This window comes from Microcebus murinus, chromosome 6 (assembly GCF_040939455.1).
Source record: "Microcebus murinus isolate Inina chromosome 6, M.murinus_Inina_mat1.0, whole genome shotgun sequence".
Classification (NCBI taxonomy): domain Eukaryota; kingdom Metazoa; phylum Chordata; class Mammalia; order Primates; family Cheirogaleidae; genus Microcebus; species Microcebus murinus.
The window spans coordinates 10,025,570-10,048,879 of record NC_134109.1 but is presented as its reverse complement, the minus strand read 5'-3'; the positions used below and the strand labels follow the sequence as shown (position 1 = coordinate 10,048,879).

The following is a 23,310-nucleotide window of genomic DNA, read 5'->3' as shown; positions in this document are numbered from 1 at the left end:
CCTGAATTTCAAAGCCAACTTGGCTCCTCTCTCTCCCCCCACATCCGTCTCCATGCGAGCCTGAGTCTCTGCCTCCCACACGTCTCGGAGACCTGACCTGTCTCCGTCGCCACTGCCGCGGCTGTGGCACGCCCTCCGCCTCGCCACCTGCCCCACGCAGCTCCCGCCTGCCTGCTGCCTCGCAGCCGGGCCCCCAGAATCGGCCCCCCACATTGCAGACAGACCCAGACCCAACCAGCTTGATCCTCTACCAATGGCCCCCCCATCAGTGACAGCAGTGGGACCCCCCCCCCCCAGCAGTGTTTTGGACGCTCTGAAGGCGGCCGTGGGCCCGTGGGCGCACAATGAGAGGGGATCCGGGAAGGCTTCCCAGAGGAGGCGACTCCTCGGCGGAGTGCTGGTGGTGGTGACGTGTGGGAGTTTGCCAGGCAAAGAAGGGACCTAAGGGAACTCAGAAGCCTCATATAATGGCAGCTGGCTCCCACACAGCCCAAATTCTGCACTGCCCAGGGCCACCTCCTCCAGGAAGCCTGCCCTGACCACATTCCCAGCCCACGCTCACCCTGCTTGCCCCAAGCCCTGCAACTCTTACGGCCTGAGCCAAGCCTGGGCTCTCCAGCTGTCTGAGTGAGGTAAGCACCTCTTGCTTCTCTAACCAAGAGTCTGGGCTTCTAGAAGCCAGAGGTTTTGTCTTCCACTGGCAATAGTCCTTCTGTTTATACCGGATGATGCTCCTGAGAACCCACTCTCAGACTTACGACGCTTAGGTGGGCGTGGGGCTGGGAGAGGACGAACAAAGATCCCAGGTGAGTAACTTTGATCCAACCCAGAGAGCGATCATTTTCCTAAGCAAAGTCTGACCCAGTGCAGTGGGAGCACAAGGCAGCGGTGGACACTCCTGTCGGGGAAATCAAGCCCTGTCTTGGAGGAGGCCGTATAACCACGGCTGCTGCAGCTGTACTGGCGTGATCTGCCCGTGCATGCATTGGCCTGTGGCCAGCCACACAGAGGCCAAGCCTCTCACGGGAGGGGGGTCACCTTCACCCCCTTTGCACCAAGCACAGACACAGTATCACGGGACTTAAGCATTTAGGCTGGGAAGTTGCAATGGTGAGTTGGGACTAGCTGGGAGGCCTTGGGCACTTCTGAGCCTCAGGTTACTCTTTTGTAAAACAGGCTCCCTGGCTCCCATCCCTCATCTGCAAAACGAGGAGGATAATGGTAGAAATGGAAATTAAAATGTGCATACATAGATATCCAGCATCCCAGATACACAGAAATTGTAATTCATTCATTAAATCTTTTATTGGTGACCGTATCTCCTGGAAATGTCTAGATGGATTTCATCAGATGTAAAAGGTAGATTTAGGATTTTCTGACCTAAAATTGAGGTTTGTGGCACACATGAAATTCACTTTGGGGAGCCCTGAGGAGTACCTCAAAAAGATGGATCATCATGCTTTGGAGCATGGAGGGGAAGAGGTGAATAGACCCCTGGGAAGAAGGGCTATGCCCTGCAGCTTAACAACCATGGAGACAGAAAACAAGTTCTTATTCCAACAAGAGCCGTAAATGGAAAACCCCAGGGTAGATGCACCAACACGCAGGCACGGGTCTCTGGTGGAACAGCGTGCGCAGGAGGCTCAGGTACCAGCCCTGGTCACTGGTCCTCCCCAGTGATACCACGCTGGGCAGAAAAGGTGATGGAGAGCGTGCTCCCAACACGTCAACGGTGCTCCCACGGCTGGGAGGACTATGGGAGCACTATGGGAGCTTTTTGTTTTCTTCTTCGCACATCTCTACGTGCTCCACTGCTTTTATATCAGAATGGAAATTGATATAAAATGGGGGCTTACACCTGACACACTTTTGTGTCTCCTTCCACTCTTGTGTCTAAGAACCTCTAGGCAGGAAACCCTTTCTCAGCAGCACAGGCAGCACGTGCAGGCACGTGGCAGCCACCGTGGCGGCTGCTGTCAGCTGCTCATCGCACGGCCGTTCTCTTTTCCCCACACCAAACAGCCAGGACTATGTTTGGGCAGCCAGGTGCCCCGCACCAGGGCTGTGGATGTAATTGGTCCAAGCCCACCACCGTGCAATCCCATCATCCTCAGCTGGCGCTGGTCCAGGGTGGTCACATGACCTCGGCTGACCAGTGAGATGTGAGGGACATGTGCCGGGGCTCTGGGAAGGGATTGCCGCCCTGCTGAAAGGCGGAAGTGGCCGTGGGGAGAGCCCGCATGTGCTGCGTGTTGTTCGTGGGGTGCTGTGTGCATGCAGTGGCGGCAGCCGTCCTGGGGCCATGAAGGGGGACCTGGCTTGGATCTACATAGGGCCTGGGCCTGGTGACACTGCTGAGCTGTCCAGTCAGCCCCAGGCTGCCTGAACGTCTCTGTGCTTGAAGCCAGCGCTGTCGGGTTTCTGGTCACGTGCAGCCACAGTAAAGGTAACGGCCCGATACGCTGCTCCCTCCAGAACTGCAGACGCTCCCAGAGGACGGCCCACGGTGGGGTCCTAAGGGAAGCGGGGACGCTTGCAGGTGGGGGAGGGTCTGTGTGGGGTCACACCAGGCGGCAGGCTTCACCTTCTACCCAGGAACCGAGGGCCACCTGGGTCACCGATAACAGACGAGCACTGCCACCCCCTGTGCACTCAGGACTCACCGGACTGTGCGATCAGCTCCCCCAGATACCTGGAGGAGCCGGGACACACCTTCCCTGGGAGAGCAGCTAGTGCCATGCCTGGCCCACCCCCAGCCACACCGGTTGCCTCCCCCGGCAGGAGCCTGGTTACCTCGATCTGGGGCAGGAAGGTGTGGAGGGAAGGCAGGTCGGGCAGGCTGGTGGTGACCTCCAGGAGCCGCTGGGCCAGGGCCTTCCACGCCTGCAGACCCTGCAGAGGCCGCTGGAAACGCTGCCACAGCTCCGTCTCCGCGGCGTTGCGCAGCCTGGTGCTCTTGCCCTTCAGGCTGCGAGGACCGTGGAGGGGGGAAACCGAGAGAGGGGAGAGAGTGGTCTCAGGCCAGGAGTGAGGCCCCCGTCGGACCCAGGGGCCCAGCGTGCACTGCTCCCGGGTGGGCTCTCTCCTGTCCCGCAGGCTGCTGGGGGCGTGTGCAGCCGAGGGCTCAGGATATAGACGAAAGGGACTGTGGCTAACATCGACATGAAAAGTGTCTTCCTAAGGACAGATGCTGGGGCTCGCTGGGACCTGTAAGTGCTTGCATAGATCAGACACAAGACACTCCTCTGTTCCTGTGTAAGGAGCAGCAGGTGTAAGGAGCTGGGAGTATGGAGTCAGACAGACCAGCTGTGTGCCCTGAACTGGCTTAAGGTCAGTGAGCCTCAGTTTTCTCACCTGTAAAATGGGCACACAGTGCTCCTCTCCTAGTCACTGAAAGTGTTAGATAACAGAGGAAGACTTCTTCCAGTAACGGAAGGCTAGTTAATTCAGACTGGCCCGCTCATTGAGAACAAAAAGCAAATAAACAAACAAAAGCGCTTGATCAAATTTTAAAAATAAATGAACAACAGAAATGTGAGTCTGACATCCAAAGCTACTTTGACCCTGAAGGCATTTGCCAATGTGGAAGGAACAGCTGCACAGTGGGGCTGGGGCAGCCTCTCGGCGTGAGGACCCACCAGCGGGGGCAGATTCCCATAACGGCACCTCACCCTGAGCTGGGACCTCAAAGGTCTGTGACCCCCGCGGTGGATAAGAGCGCCCTGCAAGGAAGACTGTCACCAGACTGACTGACAGCCCAGCTTCGCCACGGGGGAACCACAGCCCGGAAGGTAGTCGTGGAGACCGCAGACGGGTCCTGCCTGGGCTCCAGCTCGCCCTGAGTCCCACCCGCCCTCTGCCTTCCCCGATACCTCTGATACTCCTGGATGGCGGCAACCACGCTGTCGGAGAGCGGCTGCAGGTCGTGGGGGAAGCCGATGACCTCCGTCAGCTGGGCCTGCAGCCAGTGCACCCGGGGCTCTTCTGCGGCCAGCGCCGCCCGCGTCCCCTGCAGCAGGTGAGACAGCCCAGGGCCGGTGTGAGGGCCTCCGTGGGAGGGGCGTGTGAGGAGGGGCGAGCGGGCCAGTGGGGGTGGGCCAGGCTGGGAGAAAACTGTCCCCAAGGGCGGACGGGGGAGGGGGGGCTATGCTGGAGCCCAGCCCCTGCTCTCCTGCCTCCCTCCCCGGGGGGCCTGGCGCCTCTGCTGTCACTGAGCTACACTTTTTTTGTTGTTTTTGTTTTTTGAGACAGAGTCTCATTTCATTGCCCAGGCTGGAGTGCCATGGCATCAGCCTAGCTCACAGCAATCTCAAACTCCTAGGCTCAAGCGATCCTCCTGCCTCAGCCTCCCGAGTAGCTGGGACTACAGGCATGTGCCACCATGCCCGGCTAATTTTTTCTATATATTTTTAGTTGGCCAATTAACTTCTTCCTATTTATAGTAGAGATGGGGTTCTTGCTCTTGCTCAGGCTGGTTTCGAACTCCTGACCTTGAGCGATCCTCCCGCCTCGGCCTCCCAGAGAGCTAGGATTACAGGCATGAGACACCACGCCCGGCTCTGAGCTACACTTTTGCTCTTTATTGCCACCGAACCCCCAGCATTATCAGCGAATAATAATACAAACAACTGTCCAGGGAGTAGGGACCCCTAATGCTCAGTGCTCTGGGTGTCCCATTCATTTAAGCCTTGCAGCAATCCCTGGAGGTGAGTCTCCACCACGTCCCCGTGTTACGCCAAAGGACACTTGGGCTAAGAGTTTTCTGGTGGTTGCAAAGTGCCTAAACAGCAGACCTGATGTCACAGCCGGGCCTTCGCTGGCCTCTGAAGATGCCCTGTGAACCCCGTTACCATTCGTGGCAGGGTGCAAGGTATTTGCACTGACTATTCCCAAACTGCTTCCCTTCGCTGTGTGACGCAGCCTTTCCCTGCTGTCCCGGGAAGTTCGGAGTCCGACCTTGACCGGCAGGACTCCGGGCCCCATGCTGGGCTCCTGCTCCCAGGGAGGCAGGGCGGGCCGTGGAGAGCGCCCCGGCTTTGGCACCGCACAGAGCTGGCCTGGAGACCCGCCTCTACCTCTCCCTGGCTGTGCAACTTTGGGCTGTGCCCTCCCACGGGGCAGGGAGGGCAGGTGTCCTCTGGACTTCGTGTCGGGGTCTGGAGCCCACCCCGCCCCCCACTGCTCGCTGCTTGGCCCCCAGAACCCCCGTCGTGTTTGGGCCTCATCATCCCAAATTGTGAGCTTCCTCTACTGACGTAACGTCCCCGCCCCCCACTTCCTCACCCCAACACCGGGCAAGGGAGTGGCTTCCAGAACCAAACCCGGCTGCCTCGTTCTCCTCTGGGCTTATTTACTCACCAGCTTGCCGTGTGGCCCTGGGGATGTTGAGGGGAAAAAAAAATCTCTCCAGGCCTCAGTTTCCTCACCCAGAAAATGGGGGTAAACACCCACCTAGTCTATGACCTCCCCGGGAACTTAGAGACCCCGGGACAGCCAGACAGTCTGCACCTCCCACCACACAGCAGTCCAGTGGCAGCACCCCGGGGTGCAGACAGCACCCGCCCGCTCCCCGGCCTGGCCCTCCACTGCTCACCGAGTAGAGCCTCCAGCGGGCCACCAGCTCGTCCTCCGTCCCCGCCTTCGCCGTGGGCTCCAGGCCCTCCCGCGCCAGCCTCCGCAGGCCCTCCCCGAACTCGCCCAGCTCGGCCTCCAGCCGCCGGACCTGCTGCTCACAGGCGCCCCGGGACTCCAGCAGGCCCCGCAGCCGCGCCTCCTCCTGCTCCCCGAGCACGCGCAGCTTCCGCAGGACCTCCCTCATCTCCTCCAGCTCCCCCGTGATCTTCTCCGCGCCCAGAGGGGAGGAGTTCTGGATGACCCCCACGGCCTGCTGCTCCAGCCGCCCCAGAGACGCGGCACCGCGGGGGAACTCTTTGGCGATGTCCTGCGGGAAGAAGGGGTGGGAGGGAAACATCGGCTGCATTTTCCAGGCAGCCCTGGGAATGCCCTGCAGAGCACCCGCTCCGAGACTCGGGTTGGAGCCAGAGGGGCCTTCCCAAGGGCCGGCGTCTGCCTTAGAACTTGGACTTGCAACACGGGAGCCTTGTTCCTTCCCCAGATCTTTCTCAAGTCACTGGACCAAGGCAGGGAGAGAGTCCCTGTTGGGTGCTTCTCTTTCTGTAACACTTCCTGACATTGGCTCATCTTCCTTTTTAACAAAGAGAGGGGCAGCCTCAGGCTCAGAGCCTTCAGCCGGCAAGTCTGGACTCAGACAGGACCTGATGGCTCCGTTTGGTTTCACTACATTTATTCCTACAAATAAACACATTTGTCCATTAATTACCTACTAACTGCAAATGGGTGAACGGTGCTGGCTTTTCCATCTATGACAGTGATATCCGTTTTCTTTCTCAATAAAGGATCACCAATTTTTTAAAAAGCTAGCCATTTAAATGCAAATATTAAAGGAACAGTACAGGTGCTGCACAGTTGTGTAGAAAATTATAAAGTGGCCCTTGAATTACTGGAGACAATCTACCCGCTCACTTTACAGAGGGACTCAGGCTCATCAAGGCCAAGCGAGACAGGCTGGATTAGACCTCCTGCCCCTGCAGGCTGCTGCCACACGAGGCCTCTCCCCCTCGGCACTGCTGACTGTGGGGCTGGACGAGTCCTCGTTGCGGGGGGCTGTCCTGAGCACTGCAGGGTGTTGAGCAGCACCCCAGTCTCCACCCAACAGAAGCTGGGGTAGCACCCAGTTGTGGCAAACAAAAATGTCTCTAGACATGGCCAAACGCCCCCCATTTGAGACCCGCTGGCCTAGGCTGCTGTCTCCAAATGCCCTGCTGGCTCCGAGATTTCCATCCTGCAGCCCAGACCCCAGGCAGTTTGTAGCGGATGCCGCGCTTCTCACGGGGGTCCGTGTGCCGTGCGGGTGTCTGTATCTCCCGGGCACCCAGCAGTGTCCTATCAAATCAACCATGACACCGAGCCCAGCACGTGAGCACCCCGTCAGCAGACACCTCAGCCCCCTCCGGCGCGTGCGCGGCCGGCTCACCTGCAGCGCGGAGAGGCGGTGCGGGGTGGGCAGCTCGCAGCTCCGCCCCAGGCAGCCGTCCACCTTCTCCACCACGGCCTTCAGCCACAGCTGGAACTCGTCCACGCTCGCCCGGTACTGCTCGTGCTCCCGGGCCACCCGCTCCAGCAGGGCCACCCGGTCCTGTGGGAGGGGACAATCGCCAGCCATAAGGGTCCCAGCCCAGGCTGCTCCTGGCTTTGAGGCCAGAAAACCCGCAGCCTGCCCAGGTGTGTGTGTGTTAAGTGTGTGTGTGCATGTGAGTATGTGTGTTGAGGGCGGATGCAACCAACCCTCAGCCCTTTCGTTGGACACAAAGAGATCCCGGATGCTCTGCTCTACCTTATGAGCCATATGCCCAGAGACCTAGCGTTGGAGACCAACGCATGCCGGCACTGGACGCTGCCAACTGTGCAGCCACGTCCTAGGAATGGCACTCAAGACCGGGGTGCAGTAACAGCAATGACAGCGACAACATTAACACTGCTGCTACTACTATCTGACACTTATCATTTTGAGCACTCGCCAAGTTGCCGGGCACTCGCCAAGTTGCCGGGCACTTGCTCCAAGAACTTTATGTGCGCGATCTCACGAACTCTCCTGACCACCCCATAGGGTGGCACAGTTGTTATCCCAGTCTGACAGATGGAGACTAAGACACGGAGAGGTGAAGTGACTTGCCCAAGGTCACCCAGCTGGGCAAGTGACATGCTCCATTGCACGACAGGGTCTACAGGGCATGCGAGTGACTGACAAGCTGCCCCCATGGCCCCACGAAGAGGATGACGTTCACTGCGTGGGTCGGAATCATCTCTATTTTCAGCCAGTCCCACTGAAGGTCTAAGCACACAGGGGCAAGGTGATGCCCCGAGGGTGGCCGACATTTGGAGGAATGTCAGTGTCCCTCGTATGAGGCCCGCCGTGCTCCTAGAGACTCTGTTTTTCAAGACACTCCCTGATCGCAGCGCTGTCCCCTTAAGCCTCGCCCTGGCTCCCCACTGCCCCCAGGCTCAAGTCCAAGCCCCAAAGCCTGTGGTCAAGGGCAGGTCCCCACGATGTGGCTCTGTGGTCCAGTGATCAGGACCCTGGGCTTGGGAGCCCACTGCCTGTGGCTTGAACCCCAGCCACACCTTGGTACATAATTAACCCTTCTGTGCCCGAGTCCCCTCATCTGCATGGTATGGTCAGCAACGACACCTGCCTCACTGGGGGGCAGTGAGATGAGATGCATCAGAGCTCACACAACCCTAGAACTGCGCCTGGTAGCTGGTGAGCACTTAACACGAGCCAGCCACTGCTGATCACCTCCTGAGCTCCCCGGCTCTTCTCACACCTCCGCAGGGTACCCGCTTGGCAATGCTAACCACTAGGCACCCCCTCCCTTCTCTGAAGCCTTACCCACTACCCCAGGCTGAATTAACGGCCTTCCCTCTGTGTTCCCAAAACACCGCAACTCTACCGCAGCACTTGTCCATGGCATTGTCACCTGCTGGGGGGACCAAGATGTCCCCACGGACAAGGCTGCCCCTTTTCATTTAATCTCTCAGGCTCTAGCTCAGGGCAGGCTCTGTGACGGCCTCCGGAATGCAGGAAGAATAAATGTAGCATCTGCCATGGGAGGGAAGTCTTCAAGGACACTCAAGAGCAAGGTAAGAGGCGACTCTCATTTAATAAGCACCTACATGTGCCTGGAGCTTGAAAGCATTAGCTTATTTAATACTCACAACAATCACACAAAAAATCAAAACCCTCCCATTTTGCAAATGTCCAAACTGGAATGGGGACATCATAGAGCTCTTGTGGGGGTCACAGGTGAAACTCAAATGGCAAGTGCCACACTCCAAGATCACTGCTCGAACCCAGGGGGTGCCAGACTGTTTCTGTCACAGGCTGCACACGTAGGGAATGTTTTCGCTTTGCTGCCATATGGTTCCTGTTGCAACTACCCAACAGCTTGTGGGCTACTTGTGCAGAAGCACAGAAGCTGCCGTGGATAATGTGTAAAGAATGGCCGTGTTCCAAGTGTTCCAATAAAACTTTCATGTGGACACTGAAATGTGGATTTCACATCATTTCACACGTCCAGAAATATCTGGCTTTTCATTTTTCCCCAACCATTCACAAATGTCAAACACCATTCTGAGCTCACAAGTCCCACACACACAGGCTGGATTTGGCACACGGACCGTCGTCCACCAACCTCAGACCGTCACCACGGAGCCAGCTCACATCCGGGGGGGTCCTGACCATCCATGAAGCCAAGTCAAAAGTTCTCGACTGGGAGGGGCGGACAAGCAAGTAGATTTGCAAAACTTCCCTACCTACTCGTGCACGCCTTCCCCTCCTTTGAGAAGCTCCTTGCCCAATCTGGAAATACTCGTGCATTTAAACCTCACCTCGGCAGCAACCAACAGAGAAAATACCCGCATTGGAGAGCTGGGGGAACCCTTCTCCAGTGACCCGTCCGTGAAGAGCTCCGTTCTCCGAAATTGCAGTGCTGCCTGAACCCGAAAGTGGACCCAGACCCGGGGACAGTCCCCTTTGTGCCTCCCGCCAGCGGCCCTGAAGTCAGCGCTGGGGCCTCCTCCGTGGCAGGCTCCCTCGCCGGGCCCCTACCTGGGGGCTCCTTCACATCCATCAGAACCCTCCAGAGCGCGTCCCCACCCCCAGGAAAGGGTTATCTACGAAACAAAGTGGTTCCGGGAAAACAAGCGGAGACTGGTGGACACGGACCGTCCCGCGAACGTGCCGGCCGGTGGCTCGCGGGTGAGTAGTGAGGCGCTGGCAGCCGGCGAGGGCCCAGTAAATGAAAGTCCGCATGACGGGGAGCAGGCGCCGGGGAGGACACGCAGGCAGGGCAGGGATCCAGATGAGATCCGTGCCAGGCGCGACAAGTATGGGGCAGCCCGGGCGCGGCGCGCCGAGCACGACAGGCTGACAAATGGGAAGGTGTTCAACCCTCTCGTTAGACCAAACGATTAAACCCTGGGCGGCCACAGGGCTGTCAGGGCTGTCAAAACGTGGCCAATTAACAGGGGCCGAGTGGATTTATGCCTCTGCGCAAGCAGCTCTGATTCCCAGCCGGGAAGCCAGACGGCGGCGCCTTCTGTGAGGGCCGCCTGGGGACGCAGGGAGACAGAGGGTGCTGCTATCGACCTTCAGAAAGCAGAACTGGCAGATTAAAAGCAAACAAACAAGACCCTCCCCGCAGCCAGCCTGCTCTGTCTATATTTCACTTGCAAATGCACAGCTACTGCTCCCCTCTGGGCTTCACCCGGTGCCCTAATCAATATTCTCCCTTCAGGGGTTGGTCCAAGGCTACAGTCCAGGGGGGCCCCACGGTGCTCTGTCCCCATCAACGTGACAGGCTTTGCTAAGTAACATGCTGGATGTCAAACCTGGGCTTTTATAGGTGAGACAATGGCCTGTTGCCCAGCATGAGGGACAGCTGGGCTCTCACTGCCAAGCGCAGAGGGATTAACATGTACCAGACCTCAGGGACCCTCCTCACCCTGAAGCTAGGCCTGGCCGCCTGGAAGACACCAGGACTGTCCCCACAGGGTCCTCACCCTGTTGCTGGGGTTAGAGGACGGTCTCGAGGGAGCCCTTTTAGCGAGGGGAGGCCTTTATCAGGTGTACACAGCAGGGACCAGGAGGCGTCCAGGCCACCAAGGATCTTCTGGGGCCCCTGGACACGTGGAGTTCCCCACCCTGCTTGGGATGGGGCCAGAGTCCTTTCCAGAGCTGGAAGGCCAGGTGTGCCCAGGAGGTTGATGCCTGGGGTCATGTCCTTCTTGGCAGACCAGGCCCTTGGGGTGGGGAAGTTAAGTCTCTTGCCAAGGGCGAGGTAGAAGTTTGCTGTTCTCAGGAGCTGCTCGGTCTTCTGAAGGTCAAGGCACCCTGTGGGAATCTGATTGAAGCCATGGCTCCTCGCCCCATAAAAGTGTACCTTCATTTGACATTTTGAATAAAACCTCGGAGTAGCTGGAGGCCTTTCCCGCCCCTCCCCACTGACCTCTCAGTCTTCCCCACAGCAGCTCTGGGAGAGACAAGAAACACCTCCACGGCGTCCCACGACCCTCCCACCTAAGAGCTAAAGGGGCTGCCCGCAAGTGACAGCAAAGTTCCCAAACCTCCGGGGTCCAGGAAGAGATGATCAAAGGTCCTGGTCTTCAGCCAACAGCTGAAAAGCCAAACCGAACCCGCTTGTCCCTGCAGGATCCAGTCACCCTGCGGACACCAGCGGCCATGTCCACGGTGGGCTCGGAACTGGCCAGCTCGTCCGGCAGCTCTGAGGGCCCCACTGGGGGGCAGCCTCCTCCCCACGCCATGGCGGCCGTCTCTCACGGGACAGCGGCCCCCACGCTCCTGCCCCAGGACCCCGCAGCTGGGACAAGCCTTTGCCTGGTGAGCCTTGGAAGCAAATGCGCCCTCTTCCTGGAGCTGCAAACCTGCCCTCTGCCCTCCCAGCCTGACCCCGATGGGCACAGGTGCAGTGACTCACCTGGGACCTGAGCCACCTTCCGAGTGCCTAGAACTTCTGTTCTTTCTACTGGGCCATTCGCATCTGACCCTCAGTTTTTTTTTTTTTTTTAATCTGAAAAAGGGGCCAATAACATCTTCTCTATCTACTTCCTAAGAAGGTTTGGGGATCAAATGGGTTCAGAGACGTGAAGAGGCACAGAAAAGGTAGCACCCATGGATAAGAGCGGCGATTTCTGTTTGTCTTTTGGGTCAGGTGAGGGGAGAGCCACCTGAAAGGACAACGAGGCTCTCTGAGATCATTTCTGCATCTGGGCCAGAATTGGTGCTCACCTCGTGCCCCAGCATCTGCCCTACACACACACACACACACACACACACACACACACACACACACACACACATACATGCATCGACAATGTTCCATTTCCTCTCTCTGCAGCCTGCACCGGGGGCTCTCACTGATGGGCACAGCACCTGCTTCCTGCACCATCACAGCAAGGTGACAGGTGGCTGTCTTGCCCAGCCCTGAGGAGCAGCCCTGGAAAGAGGATAACTGTTAAGCCTGACTTTGACCCTTGCAACTTGGCAGGGCCAGATAAGGGCCAGCTGGCTACATGTGCAAGAGCCAGGCCAGACCCCTGCCGTGCCCATCCATCTGGGTCCCTGTGCAGCCACCCCAGGAACTTCCTGTTGCCCCCCTCTGGGACCCTGGGGATGGCTCAGCTTTAAGCTACAGGGGTAGAGTTCTCATTCATTCAATAACTAGTTCTGAGCACCTGCTGTATGCCAAACACCACTGCTGTTTCTCTTTATTCTCACTGCTACTGACAACAGAGCTGATCCACTGCATTGGGAAATGCTTGCCAGTTTTCGAAGAGCTCACGTGCAGCTCACATGGCCTTGTGACCTGGGTACGGTGGCGGGGGGCTGGGGGGGGTTGAGCTGTCTCAGTGCCACACAGCTGGGAAGCAGGAACCCTGGCCCGGAACCCAGGTCCCTCCTTAAGCTGTCACGGGCCAGAGTCTTGCCCCTGATGGATTCCTTATTTCTGCTCATTATAGAATTTGTTTCCCCTAAATTGTCAGCATGAAGAACGCAGGAGGCTACTAGTTCCAGTGCTGCAGCAGACTAGACAGCCTGAGTGCCCTTCCCCTACAGTGAGGCAGGAATGCTGGATAAGACATAACAAGTGTTGTTAAAATGCTGACCCATGTCTCGCCCAGGTGAGGGATGTCCCCATGGACCACAGGTACAGATGCTATGGAAACCAGCCTGTGAAACTCACACGTGTGCCTGAAGTCTGCATTACTAGAAGCTTGGGTTTCATGCTCAAGGCAGAGTAAGAAGTGACACTTCGGACCCAGAGGAAGCAGAGACCACTGCAGAAAGGCAGATCCTCCTGTGGCTGCCCCCACCCAGCCAAGGGTGAGCTAGAAAAAAAATCTTTCCACAAACATAACATGAGAAGGAAGCTTCACGTGTTTTAGCCTGAGCTTAAAAAAGAAACCAACCAACCAAACAAACAAAAACGAAAGACCATTCACCTTTCAGAATATGCAGCTGGAGCCTGCTGCATGATTTTGTCTTGGGGTTCACATTTAGGGATCAGGAACCCCCAAGTTAATACAGTGGTATGAAAATAGAAACCAGGAAGGCAAATCTCCAGGGGAGCCCAGCCGAGGGTGACACAAAACACCCCCCTCTAGGGATATGTCCCAGCCACAGGATTCTGCAGATAAAGCCCTGCTCAGGACGAGCCCACAGCTCTAAATTGCAAAGCCCTTGAGGAAATAATTTTCCATGTCAGGAGATACAACAGACAATAGCATTAGACCCTGGAACTTCAGCTACCAGAACCACCTGACGGAGGCTGTAAGGTAGGTAGTATGCTTGGAAGGAGTAAGAATACACGCTGTGCCTGGGGAACGCAAAGTTTCAGGGGAAGATGACATAACTAAAAAAAAAAAAAAAAAAGAACAGGTGGACATAGTAAAGAACCAAATAGAATTTCTAAAATGAAAAATAATAGAACCTAATAACTCGATGAACTTTTTCAAAATCAAGGCAAGAATGAGGTGAAGGAACACAAACAAAAGCTGGACAGAGGGATTGGGGGGCGGCTAGAGAGAGCTGAGAAGGGTGGGCAGGAGGAGGAGGGGAGGGAGGCCAGAGGGAGAGAAAGAGAAGGGCGGAGAGGAGGGAAGCTGTTCGGGGGAGAGCAAACATCTCAGTCCATCAATCAGCCGGTCACCGCGCCATATGCGTGTTAAGCACTGAGCAGGACTGGATGTCTGGATGGTAGACAGTGGGTGGGTGGGCAGTTAGGTGGTGGGTGGATGAACACATGGGTGATGGTAGATAGTAGACAGTGAGTAGTTAGGCAGTAAGGAGAGGGAGGAGTGAATGGTGGGTGAAGAGGTGGGTGGGTTGACGGGTAGCTGAATGAGTAGATGGACAGGTGGGCAGGCGATTAAGTAGTTGAAGAGATAATAGTTGCTTGGTTAGCTTGGTGGAGAGGTAGATGGATGAGCGAGTCAGCACATGGGTAGGAGGGTGGATGGCTGAATACATGGTCGGGTGGGCAAGTGGATAGGGTAGCGGGTGGGTGGATGGTGAGTGGGAGACTGGTAGTTTAGTGGGGGGAGACAGTGAGTAGGTAGACGGTTGGGAGGTGGGTGAAGGGTGTTGGGTGGGCGTTAGTGAGCCCGTGAGTAAATGGATGGACAGTTAGTGGGCAAACAGGTGGCTGGATGGGTAGATGGGGGATAAATGGGTGGGTGGGTGGAGATGGAGCCCACCAAGCCTCACCTGGGCTTTGGCCTTCACTGCGTCGTACTCGGCCTTCATCCTCTTCTGGGCGTCCTCGTCCACGCTGGGGTCCCCGATCCTGTTGAACAGGGAGGCCGCCTCCTCCAGCAGCCGGTCCAGGAGCACGGCCTGGCTGTCCACGTTGTGCAGCAGCACCTGGGCGTGGCTCAGCTGCCACTGCTTCTCCTTCAGGCCCAGCTGCAGCTCCACGGGGGGCTCCAGCGTGACCGTCATCTTCTGGAACCAGCGGTAGAACTCATCTCGGGCCAGCAGGTACTCGCTCCAGTGCAGCCACACCCACTCGATGCGGCTGTGGGGAGAGACCTCGGGCTGTGAGGGGGCCCACAGCTCCTGGGCGGGAGGCCATGGCCCTCCCCAGTCCCGGGGGGCTGTGGGATGGCAGCACCATCACACCCGCTCTAGACTCAGAGTCGCCTGGGCAGCTGGTTGCCACCCAGATTCGGGCCTTCCCCCTGGATAAGACCAGGCACCCCAGATTCCAGACTCACTCCCAGAACCACCAGCCTTGGGGAGGCAGCTTGGGGAGCCCTTCAGCCCAGCACCCCAAATCCTGGCCCTGGCTCCCACTATCCATGCACGGACACCCCCAATCATTTCTCTCTGGTGCTGGGACTCTGAACACAGCTGCCCCTGCCCTTAGCACATGCAGGTCCTCTGACAGTCAGGAGAAGACAGCCGCCGGGAACGTGCCCGGTCACTGGCAGAGCAGCACTGCATCTGTTGTGCTCATCATACCCAGTGGGGACGGAAGGTTGGCTACCCCCTTCCATCTTCCTGACACCCTCCAAGCAGCACTTGATTACCCCCATTGTCCAGAGGAGGCGCTTGAAGTTCAGAGAGGTCTAGTAACCTTCCTGTGGCCACACAGGAAGTAATCAGTGGGGCAAGAGTCAATGCCAGGTCTGAGTCTGTGCTCCTCCCCCCAGCCCACACAACCACCACCTGGCTCCCTGATACAAGTGGGGAATCTGGGCTGCAGGGCCAGCAGGGCACAGGCCTTCTTTCTCCAGGGCCACTCTGTCATTCTGCGGCAAGACATGCTGACAGTCAAGTCTGTTAAGAATTGCTGGGAAAACACGCTGGGCTCCCAGTGTCTGTTACCATCATTAAGCTTGATTAGAATTAGAAAGAGGCAGGCAAGGTGGCCCAAATCCCAAGAGAACATCCTGTCCCCAGAAATCCCAGGACTGGAGAAATGTCCCTTGGGCAGAGGTCCCCGGTGCTGGCCGCCCTACCTGTGACAGTGAGTCATGTAGGTGACCGTTTCCTCCCACTGGGCCTTGATGTCCTTCAGCCGGGCCAGGATCTCGGGCCTCTGGTCCCTGGGGCAGCACGCCAGCAGGGCTTCGGCCGCCCGCAGCACCAGGTCCACCTTCACCCGCCCCTCGGGCTCCAGCTGGCATATTTTCTGTTGTGGACACAAAAGCCAGTTTCCAGGGCGAGGCAAATGCAGAGCGAGCCAGGATGCAGAGGCCAGAGAAGCTGGGCTCACATCGCAGCCCCTGCACCTGCACAGCTTCTACTGGGGCCCTGGGCAACCTGCTAAGGGCTCTGAGGGTGGAGGCGGGAGCCACGGAGGTTGGCAGAGGACGGCCCTGTGCCCTCTGCTGAGACCGAGGTCCTTCCCTGCCCACTCGGCCCGTTTCCGGCTTTGCAAACTCAGAAGGGGTTCTTTCTCACCTCGGACTTGGTTTTCTCAAGGTGGAGGTATTAACAGTAGCTACCTTCCAAAGTGTTGTCAGGATTAATGAGAAAATGCATGTAACGTGCATGTCCCAGCACATCTGAGCATCTGCCTCTCAGGTGCGCTGCAGGGAGCCGGCTGGACCAGGGCCCCAGCTGAGTGAGGCTCCGGAATCATCTCTGCTTTTGCAGTTTGCACCAAGGCCTTGCTGCTGGGCTGCTCCCCCAGAGACCAAGCTCTGCGGGAACACCAAGGCAGGCCCATTCCTGGGAGACGCTGGGTGAGTGACTTTATTTAACTCAAGGACAGCCTGAAGCCTTGCAGACTCCCTCAGAATCCATGGCAGTGTAAGATGCCGCCTCCTGCCCCCACCTCCCTCCCTGCTCTCCTGGCCATGGGGCCAGGCCTGCACCCCTCTCACCCGGCTCTCCCAGCTCCCTCCCTCCCCATCTTCTCTCAGGGGCGCTCCCCTAATAAATGCCGTGCACACTGAATCTCGTCTTGGCATCGGCTTCCTGGAGGATGGAGACTGACACGTGACGTCCTGCACGTCCTCAGTCTCCAGTCAACGCTAGCTGCCGGCATGACTCTCGGTTATCATCCCAGTTCACTGGCAGCTACAGCTCGGTCTCTGTAGTCAGCTATGCCTGGACTCCAATTCCAGGGCCACTCCTGCTACCTGTGTGACCTTTGTCAGGGGACTTCAATCCTCCAGGCCTATGAAATGGGGGAAGGTCACAGTTGTGCTGCCAGTTGCAGTGAGCATTAGGCAATGCGGGAGGAACCCTTAGCACGCTGCCTGGCCCACACCACGTTCTCAGTCACTGATTGTTCCCTATTAGTATTATCTTTTCTTTTTAGAGACAGAGTCTCACTCGGTCTGTTGCCCCAGCTAGAGTGCAGTGGCGTGATCATAGCTCACTGCAACCTCCAACTTCTGGGCTCAAGCAATCCTCCTGCCTCAGCCTCCCAAGTAGCTGGGACTACAGGCATGTACCACCATGCCCGGCTAATTTTTTTTAAAACATTTTTGTAGAAATGGGGTCTTGCTATGTTTCGCAGGCTGGTCTCAAACTCTTGGCCTCAAGCTATCCTCCCTTCTCAGCCTCCCAGAGTGCTAGGATTACAGGCCTGAGCCACCACACCTGGCCATTAGCATCTTTTATTTGCCTTTGGATCACATTTCCTGACAGCTCACATTTGCCTAAAGCTCAAGCCCAGACCCCCAGCTGTCTCCCTGGGGGCTGGTGGTCAGTTGCCTCGTTGTCCCAGTGGCCTGGTTGTCTCTGACGCTTCTCTGTGGAAGGGTGGGGGAAGGGCTCCTGACGCCTCGGATGCTGCCCCACTGATAGCTGTGCAACCCCGGGCAGGTCACTCCACTACTCTGTGTCTTCCTTTCTCATCCCGAGACAATGATAACACAATCTGTTTCGTTAACTCGCAGGGTTATAACAATAATTTTTAAAAGACCATTAATTAAAACATGGATATAAGTTTGTAAACTCTTAAGCAGTTGGGCACTGGTCCCAATCCTTTTTGTCACTTCATGTGATAATGGTTAATGATGATGATGATGGTGGTGGTGATAGTAGAGGGACTTCCCATCCTACCTGTGTTATCAAAGAACAAGATTAAACAAGCTCCCTCCACAGCTTGCCTCTGTGTGCACACAAGGGCACGAGGGCGTGGGGCGCAGGTAGAGCGGGGAGAAGACAAGATTCCCCAGGGCAGAGTTTATTTGTCTGAGTAGCAGGACATGGCAGGGTCCCAGAGGGCAGTGGCTGCAGCAAGCACCCAGATAGGGAACCCCGAGTCCCTCTCAGCAGCCAGCAGTGACGTGAAAGACAAAAGTAGCTAGCGTGGGCTCAAGATCCAAGGGCCACTGCAGAAGAATGTTCTGGACTGAGTATGATTGCCCACCCGGGACATTTCATACCACTTAGGAGCCGGGGCCCACAGCGTGGCTGAGGATGGCTTTCTCACTATGCAGAAAGAGGTTTCATTTGATGAAGAACAATAAGAAGAAGATGTCGCTTCTGACTCCCAGAGCTGTGAAGAGACTTCGTAGTCCCCGAGCCAGCCGGATGGGCATCGTGATAATACCAGTTTTACAGGCAAGGCCGCCAGGGACCCACGGAAACCCCGAGCTCTGCAGAGAGAGTCTCCGCGGCAGTCAGAGGCCTGCCCTACACCTGCTGCCAATCTCAGCTCGGGGGGTGGGAGGGTCCCGCTCTGTAGAGCAAGGGTGCCAACAACTTCGGGGAAGAAGAGAAATCCAATCTCTCTCTGCCACACCCAGGAGGAGCCAGCCAGGCCCGGAAAGCCCCGAGAGTACAAAGCTTGGCGTCCCAATTGCGTGATCTGCCCCAGGCCTGTGGACCTTGGCCCTCCTTGTCCTCGTGTTGGGGACACAGGCTGAACCGGGGGACGCGGAGGGGGCGGACGTAGAGACCCCAGGCCCCCTGCCCTTTTCGAGCAAGTGAGTTTGATGCCTCCCTGCTGAAGGGAGAGCTCTGCCCTGAAACCCCAACCAGCGGGGCAGTTGGCTGCGGGGCTGAAGCCAGGAGAGGCCAGAGGCCGCGGCTGAGCTGCCAGAGCCGAATTTTGAGAAGTAGATTCCAGCCTCCTCCGCTGCCCTGAGGACTCCGCTCTTTGGCTGGCGCACACGGTTCTTTGCAGCCCGTCGCCAGCGAGGATGTGGCCCAGGAGTGCTTGGCAAAGGCCGCTCTGCCCCTGGGAAGGCGTACTAGAACTGCGGCCACGAAGTCATTCCGATTCGAAGCAGCAGCCAATGAGGGCAGTGGTAACCCGGGGATCGGAGGGAGGGAGAACCTCAGGGAGGAGAAGAACCAGGAGACTGGGAGCGTGGAGGGATGGGGCTTACCAGGGTTTTCCCTGAACACAGCCAAGACCAGCCGACCAGCAGCTGAGCAGTTGCCGGGCCCTGGGGTCCGGGATGGACGGGACCAGGACGCAGCCCGGCGCTTCCAGGCTGGGGGAGGGAGGGCTGCAGACAAGAGCACAGACGACAGCAAAAAGAGCCATGAGAGACCACAGAGCCTCATGGGAGCTCAAGGAGGGATGGGGGAAATCCAAGAAGGCTTCGTGGAGGAGGTCGCCTCAGCAAGCAAGCCTTATAGTTCAGGCAATTGGAGAAACGGGTTTGAACAAAGGTAGAGAAGCAAGATGTCTTTAGGAATGGGTGGCCCTGGAAGCCAAGGTCCCTGGAAATGCTAGGGGGCCCCTGACCAGGAAGAGGCCTGGAGCCTGTGAGGAAGCTGCCTGGCTGAGGCCAGGACCCTGGTGCAAGGCTGGGGAGGCTGGGAACCAGAGAGCGAAGAAGACAAGATGCAAGACCGGCTCCCGGGGGCCCGGCTGTCAGGGACAGTGCACGTGGTATGTTTCCCAGCCTCTAGAAGCACAGGAAACAACCGCCCGTGTGTGCCCAGCTCTGCGGGAATGCCCTGCACTGTGCCAAGTACGGACACGGATTATTTGCCTTAATCTTCCCTCCTTCCTGCAAGGCAGTGACTGCCCCTTTTCCCAGGAGCAAGCCGAAGTTTAGGGAGCTCTGGAAATCTCTCCTGAGTTGCACGGCCACAGCAGATACTGGAGCCCAGGCTTCCTGGCCCCGGCACCCAAGCCCTCAACCTGAGCCCCGGGCATCCCGCCTCCCAGGAGCTGCGGTCTCTCTGTTGCTCTGCACGGAGGCTGCCACTCCACGAGGGGTCTTGAGTCCCCTGCAACCGCTCGGCAACACAGGGGCGAGGGGGTCCTTTACAGAGGGGAAAATGGGGTTCCAGGAGGGCATGGGACCCATTCCGGGCCACACAGCTGCTAAGGGACAGAACGGGATTGGAACCCGTGTCCCTGTCGCCGTGGCACTGGAGACGTGGCATGCTTAGCTGAGTCGGTGAAGGCCTCACAGGGAACCCGGGGGAAGCTCTGTGGGTGGGCGGAGAAGGCCCCAGCTGCTCCCTTTCCCAGACGGCAAGAGAGAAATGTTTCCTTTCTTATTGTGAAGTTGCTTTTGAAACGTCAACGCACATAGAAAATGCAGCATGCCTGAGCCGCGTGGGAGGGGACAGTGGCAGAGAGCCCGGGATGCGACTCCCCTCTGCCCAGATTCACCCGGGGCTCGCCGGATGGAAGTTCTCCCTCTGCCTTCTGCGCCCGTCCACCCTGGCCTGGCCGACGGCCCTTCCTAAGAGCCGCCCTTGCCCTTGCCTAAGCCAGACCCACCGGCAGGAGGCAAAGAGCCACCACAAGGGCACAAAGGTCCAAGTGCCGGGCGCCCAGAGGCCGCGGGTACACGTGCAGGGCTGTGATGCTCAGACGGAGCAGGCCAGGTGCCGGGGCTGGGAGAGGGCAAAGGTTGGTCAGGATAGATGGGGACGAGGGGGTGTTTCGTTTCTCATGCACACCCAGCCCCAAACAAAACGGCATTCCAAGTAGAGGCAACGCCCAGACAAAGGCCCGATGATAGGAAGTCAAGCGGGTTTTCTGCCGACAGGAGACTGTGAGCTTGGGAGATGTGACAGTGGGGGGGGGGTGGGGAGCTGAGGCTGGAAAACAGGATCGTGCAGACAGTGGAGGACACTTGATGCCAGGTGAAGTCGGGTTTTTCTTTGGTGGGCAATGGGGAGCCATGGAAGGTTTCAGAGGAGGAGAATAGCATCACGAGACCCATGTTAAGGATGTTCCTCATACAGGCTTGTGTGGCTACCCTGGTTATTTGCATACCTGCCTCTCCCCTTAGGCTGTGAACCTTTAAGAGCAGGGTGTGCCTCACCCACCCCACGGCCCCAGGTGCACCTGGATGGCAGAAGGAAGGGGTGGTCTGCTCTTTGCGATCTGTCAGGGAGGCTCCCCCTCTGGGTGGTGGAGTGAGCAGAGAAGGGAGCTAGAACGTGAGTGAGAAAGCCCTCCAGGCAGAGGGAACGGTAAGTGGACGCTCAGTTTCCCCAACTGCAAAATGCAGATAATGGCTCCTCCCTGGTCATGTTTTGGTGATGCTTAAACCAAACATTGACTCTGAAAAGGTGATGTAAATGCTTAATTTTTACTGTTCACTTCCAAAGAAAGCATGAGCTGTTTATAACAAAAGGCACAAAATCAGTAAGACAACATCCTTCCTTGCCAGGTGTGGGGTCACCACCACTTCCAACCTAGCTGGGTGATGGGTTTGCTGCAGGAGAAGGTAGGTCCTTCTCTAAGAGCAACAAGCATCGTTGGGTGATGAAGTAGAATTATGGGATAGCTAAATGGATGTAATCACAGAAGAATGTAAGTCAACTGCTCCATTTACAGATGGGAAAATGAGGCCCAGAGAGGGGCAGGCACTTGGCCAAAGTCACATAGCCCTCTAGCATCATCGTGGAGATTGTAACTCAGGTCTCTGACTCTCAGTTCAGGGTTCTTCCCCTTGTCCCCGGCAGCCCATTCTGAGGCCAGGGCAACACGACGCCTGGCCAGGCACTGGGTGCCAGTCCTTTAATGCTACTTCGACTGAGGTCCTGCCTTGCACCAGATGGGTGGGTCAAGTGAGACCCTGGCTCTGAAGCAGCTCAGGGGGTCACTCCTGTCACTGGGAAGAGCCCCCTCCCTACCATGCTGAAGGCAGACCTGGGCCAACCCAGACCCGGCAGGGACCCCAGCCACAAGGAAGCAGGGAAGGGGCTGGCTGGGGATGGGGACCCACCTGGCTGCACGGGTGCCCCTGCTGGGACAGGAGGTCAGCGGGCATGCTCTTTGTCCCTCACCGAGAGTGTGGCCCACGTCCCAGCAACAACGACATCACCTGGAGCTCGTCAGAAACCCAGGCTCTTGGGCCCCACCACCACCCACCTGATCAGACTCTCCATTTAAACAAAATCTCCAGGAGATCTGGAGACACATGGAAGTTTGAGAAGCACCGTCTAGCCCAGCCCTGCCATTCGACAGACGGGAAACCTGAGGTCCGAGGGGGAGGGATGTGGATGGCCCAGGCCGCAGGGCCCCGAGGCCACGCCTCTGCTTACCTCTGTCTCCCGGAGCCTGGCCTCCAGGGCTGCACGGGGCCCCTGGGTGTTGTCGCTGACCTGCAGCCGCTCCTGCACGGCCTTCATCCACGCCTGGGCGTCCTCCACGCTCCTGTCGAAGCCCTCCTGGGGCTGCTGAGTCATGGCACCTGTGGGGGCTGGGGAAGGACCGCAGGGGTTAGCAGGGGCTGCGGGGAGGCCCCCAGGCAGGCTGGTGGGAGGGGACAGGCCCACGCCCCACCACCAACATCCTCCCTGTGCTCCAGTTGGGGGATGCAGCCAGAGGCCAGCGTGTTTGTCGCACAGCCGACGCACTGAGATGACGGGAAGGAGAACAAGTCCGGCCTCTCTCTGCCACTGAGCCGGGACAGTGGCTCAGGGCACCACCGGGCTGGCCAAGTGTCTCTCTCTTTGGCCCTTCAGCTTCCCTGCTCCCTCTTCCCCCAGTGTGGGGCTCCCGGGCAACTCTCTTCTGTCTGTTCAGGCTGAAGGCCTGGACCTCAAAAGTCCAGTCCGAGACACCTGGACCCATAATAAAGACTGATTGGAATGGATCAAAGAAGTCTCCACCTAAGGAACATAGTTTCAGGCATCGGCCAAGCTGACGCCAGCCCTGAGCTCCACCTGGGGTCAAGGACCCTCTCAGGCTGGGCTGGCCATGTTAGCGGCCTGTTGTCCCTCCTTCTCCACCGCCCTGGGTCCACGGCAGCTGCTGCCCATCAGCTGGCTTCGTGTTAGCTCTGCAACCCACCTGCTGCTTCTGCCCAAGGGGACGCCCATGGCGCTGGCATAGGTCACCCGCCAAGCCAACTCCCTTTGCTCGACTGTCCACCCCGCAGCCTAGCCTGGGCTGTGGCTGCAAAGTCTCAGGTTTCCTCCTGTGCCTTTCTCAAAGCCCAGGCAAAACTCTTCCGTATTCCAGTTCTAGCTGTCTGCTTGTAGTAACTACAGCCTGCTTGGACTAAAGTTATTGGTATGTGCATTTTATGGGGAGGACTTGTGTCTGGCTTATCCTCCAACCTCCCGCAATGCCTTACACAGAGTAAGCCCAGTGTTGAACTAGCCCAGAATGGGTATAAGTTTAACACACCAAAAAGCTCGCCACAGCATTATATAAAACTGCAAAACAAAGGTAGAAACAATCTAAGTGCCCAACGACAGGGAATTTGTTCGTTAAAATATGGTACATTTGCACTTTAGAATATTATGCAAATGATGCT

General features: G+C 57.6%; 1 protein-coding gene across 2 annotated transcripts in view; it reads right to left on the bottom strand.

The window, feature by feature from the left end:
• SYNE3 (spectrin repeat containing nuclear envelope family member 3) overlaps positions 1 to 23,310 on the bottom strand; it is an 89,784-nt gene that overhangs the window by 30,932 nt on the left and 35,542 nt on the right. For both annotated transcript variants that reach the window (XM_076003747.1, XM_076003745.1), the window contains exons 2-8: positions 22,091 to 22,248; positions 15,622 to 15,794; positions 14,366 to 14,675; positions 7,055 to 7,216; positions 5,594 to 5,941; positions 3,873 to 4,009; positions 2,794 to 2,968 (exon numbers count right to left, since the gene is read on the bottom strand). In XM_076003747.1, the coding sequence (XP_075859862.1) occupies positions 2,794 to 2,968; positions 3,873 to 4,009; positions 5,594 to 5,941; positions 7,055 to 7,216; positions 14,366 to 14,675; positions 15,622 to 15,794; positions 22,091 to 22,234 (1,449 nt within the window). In that variant the 5' untranslated portion in view covers positions 22,235 to 22,248. The remainder of the gene's footprint in view (positions 1 to 2,793; positions 2,969 to 3,872; positions 4,010 to 5,593; positions 5,942 to 7,054; positions 7,217 to 14,365; positions 14,676 to 15,621; positions 15,795 to 22,090; positions 22,249 to 23,310) is intronic.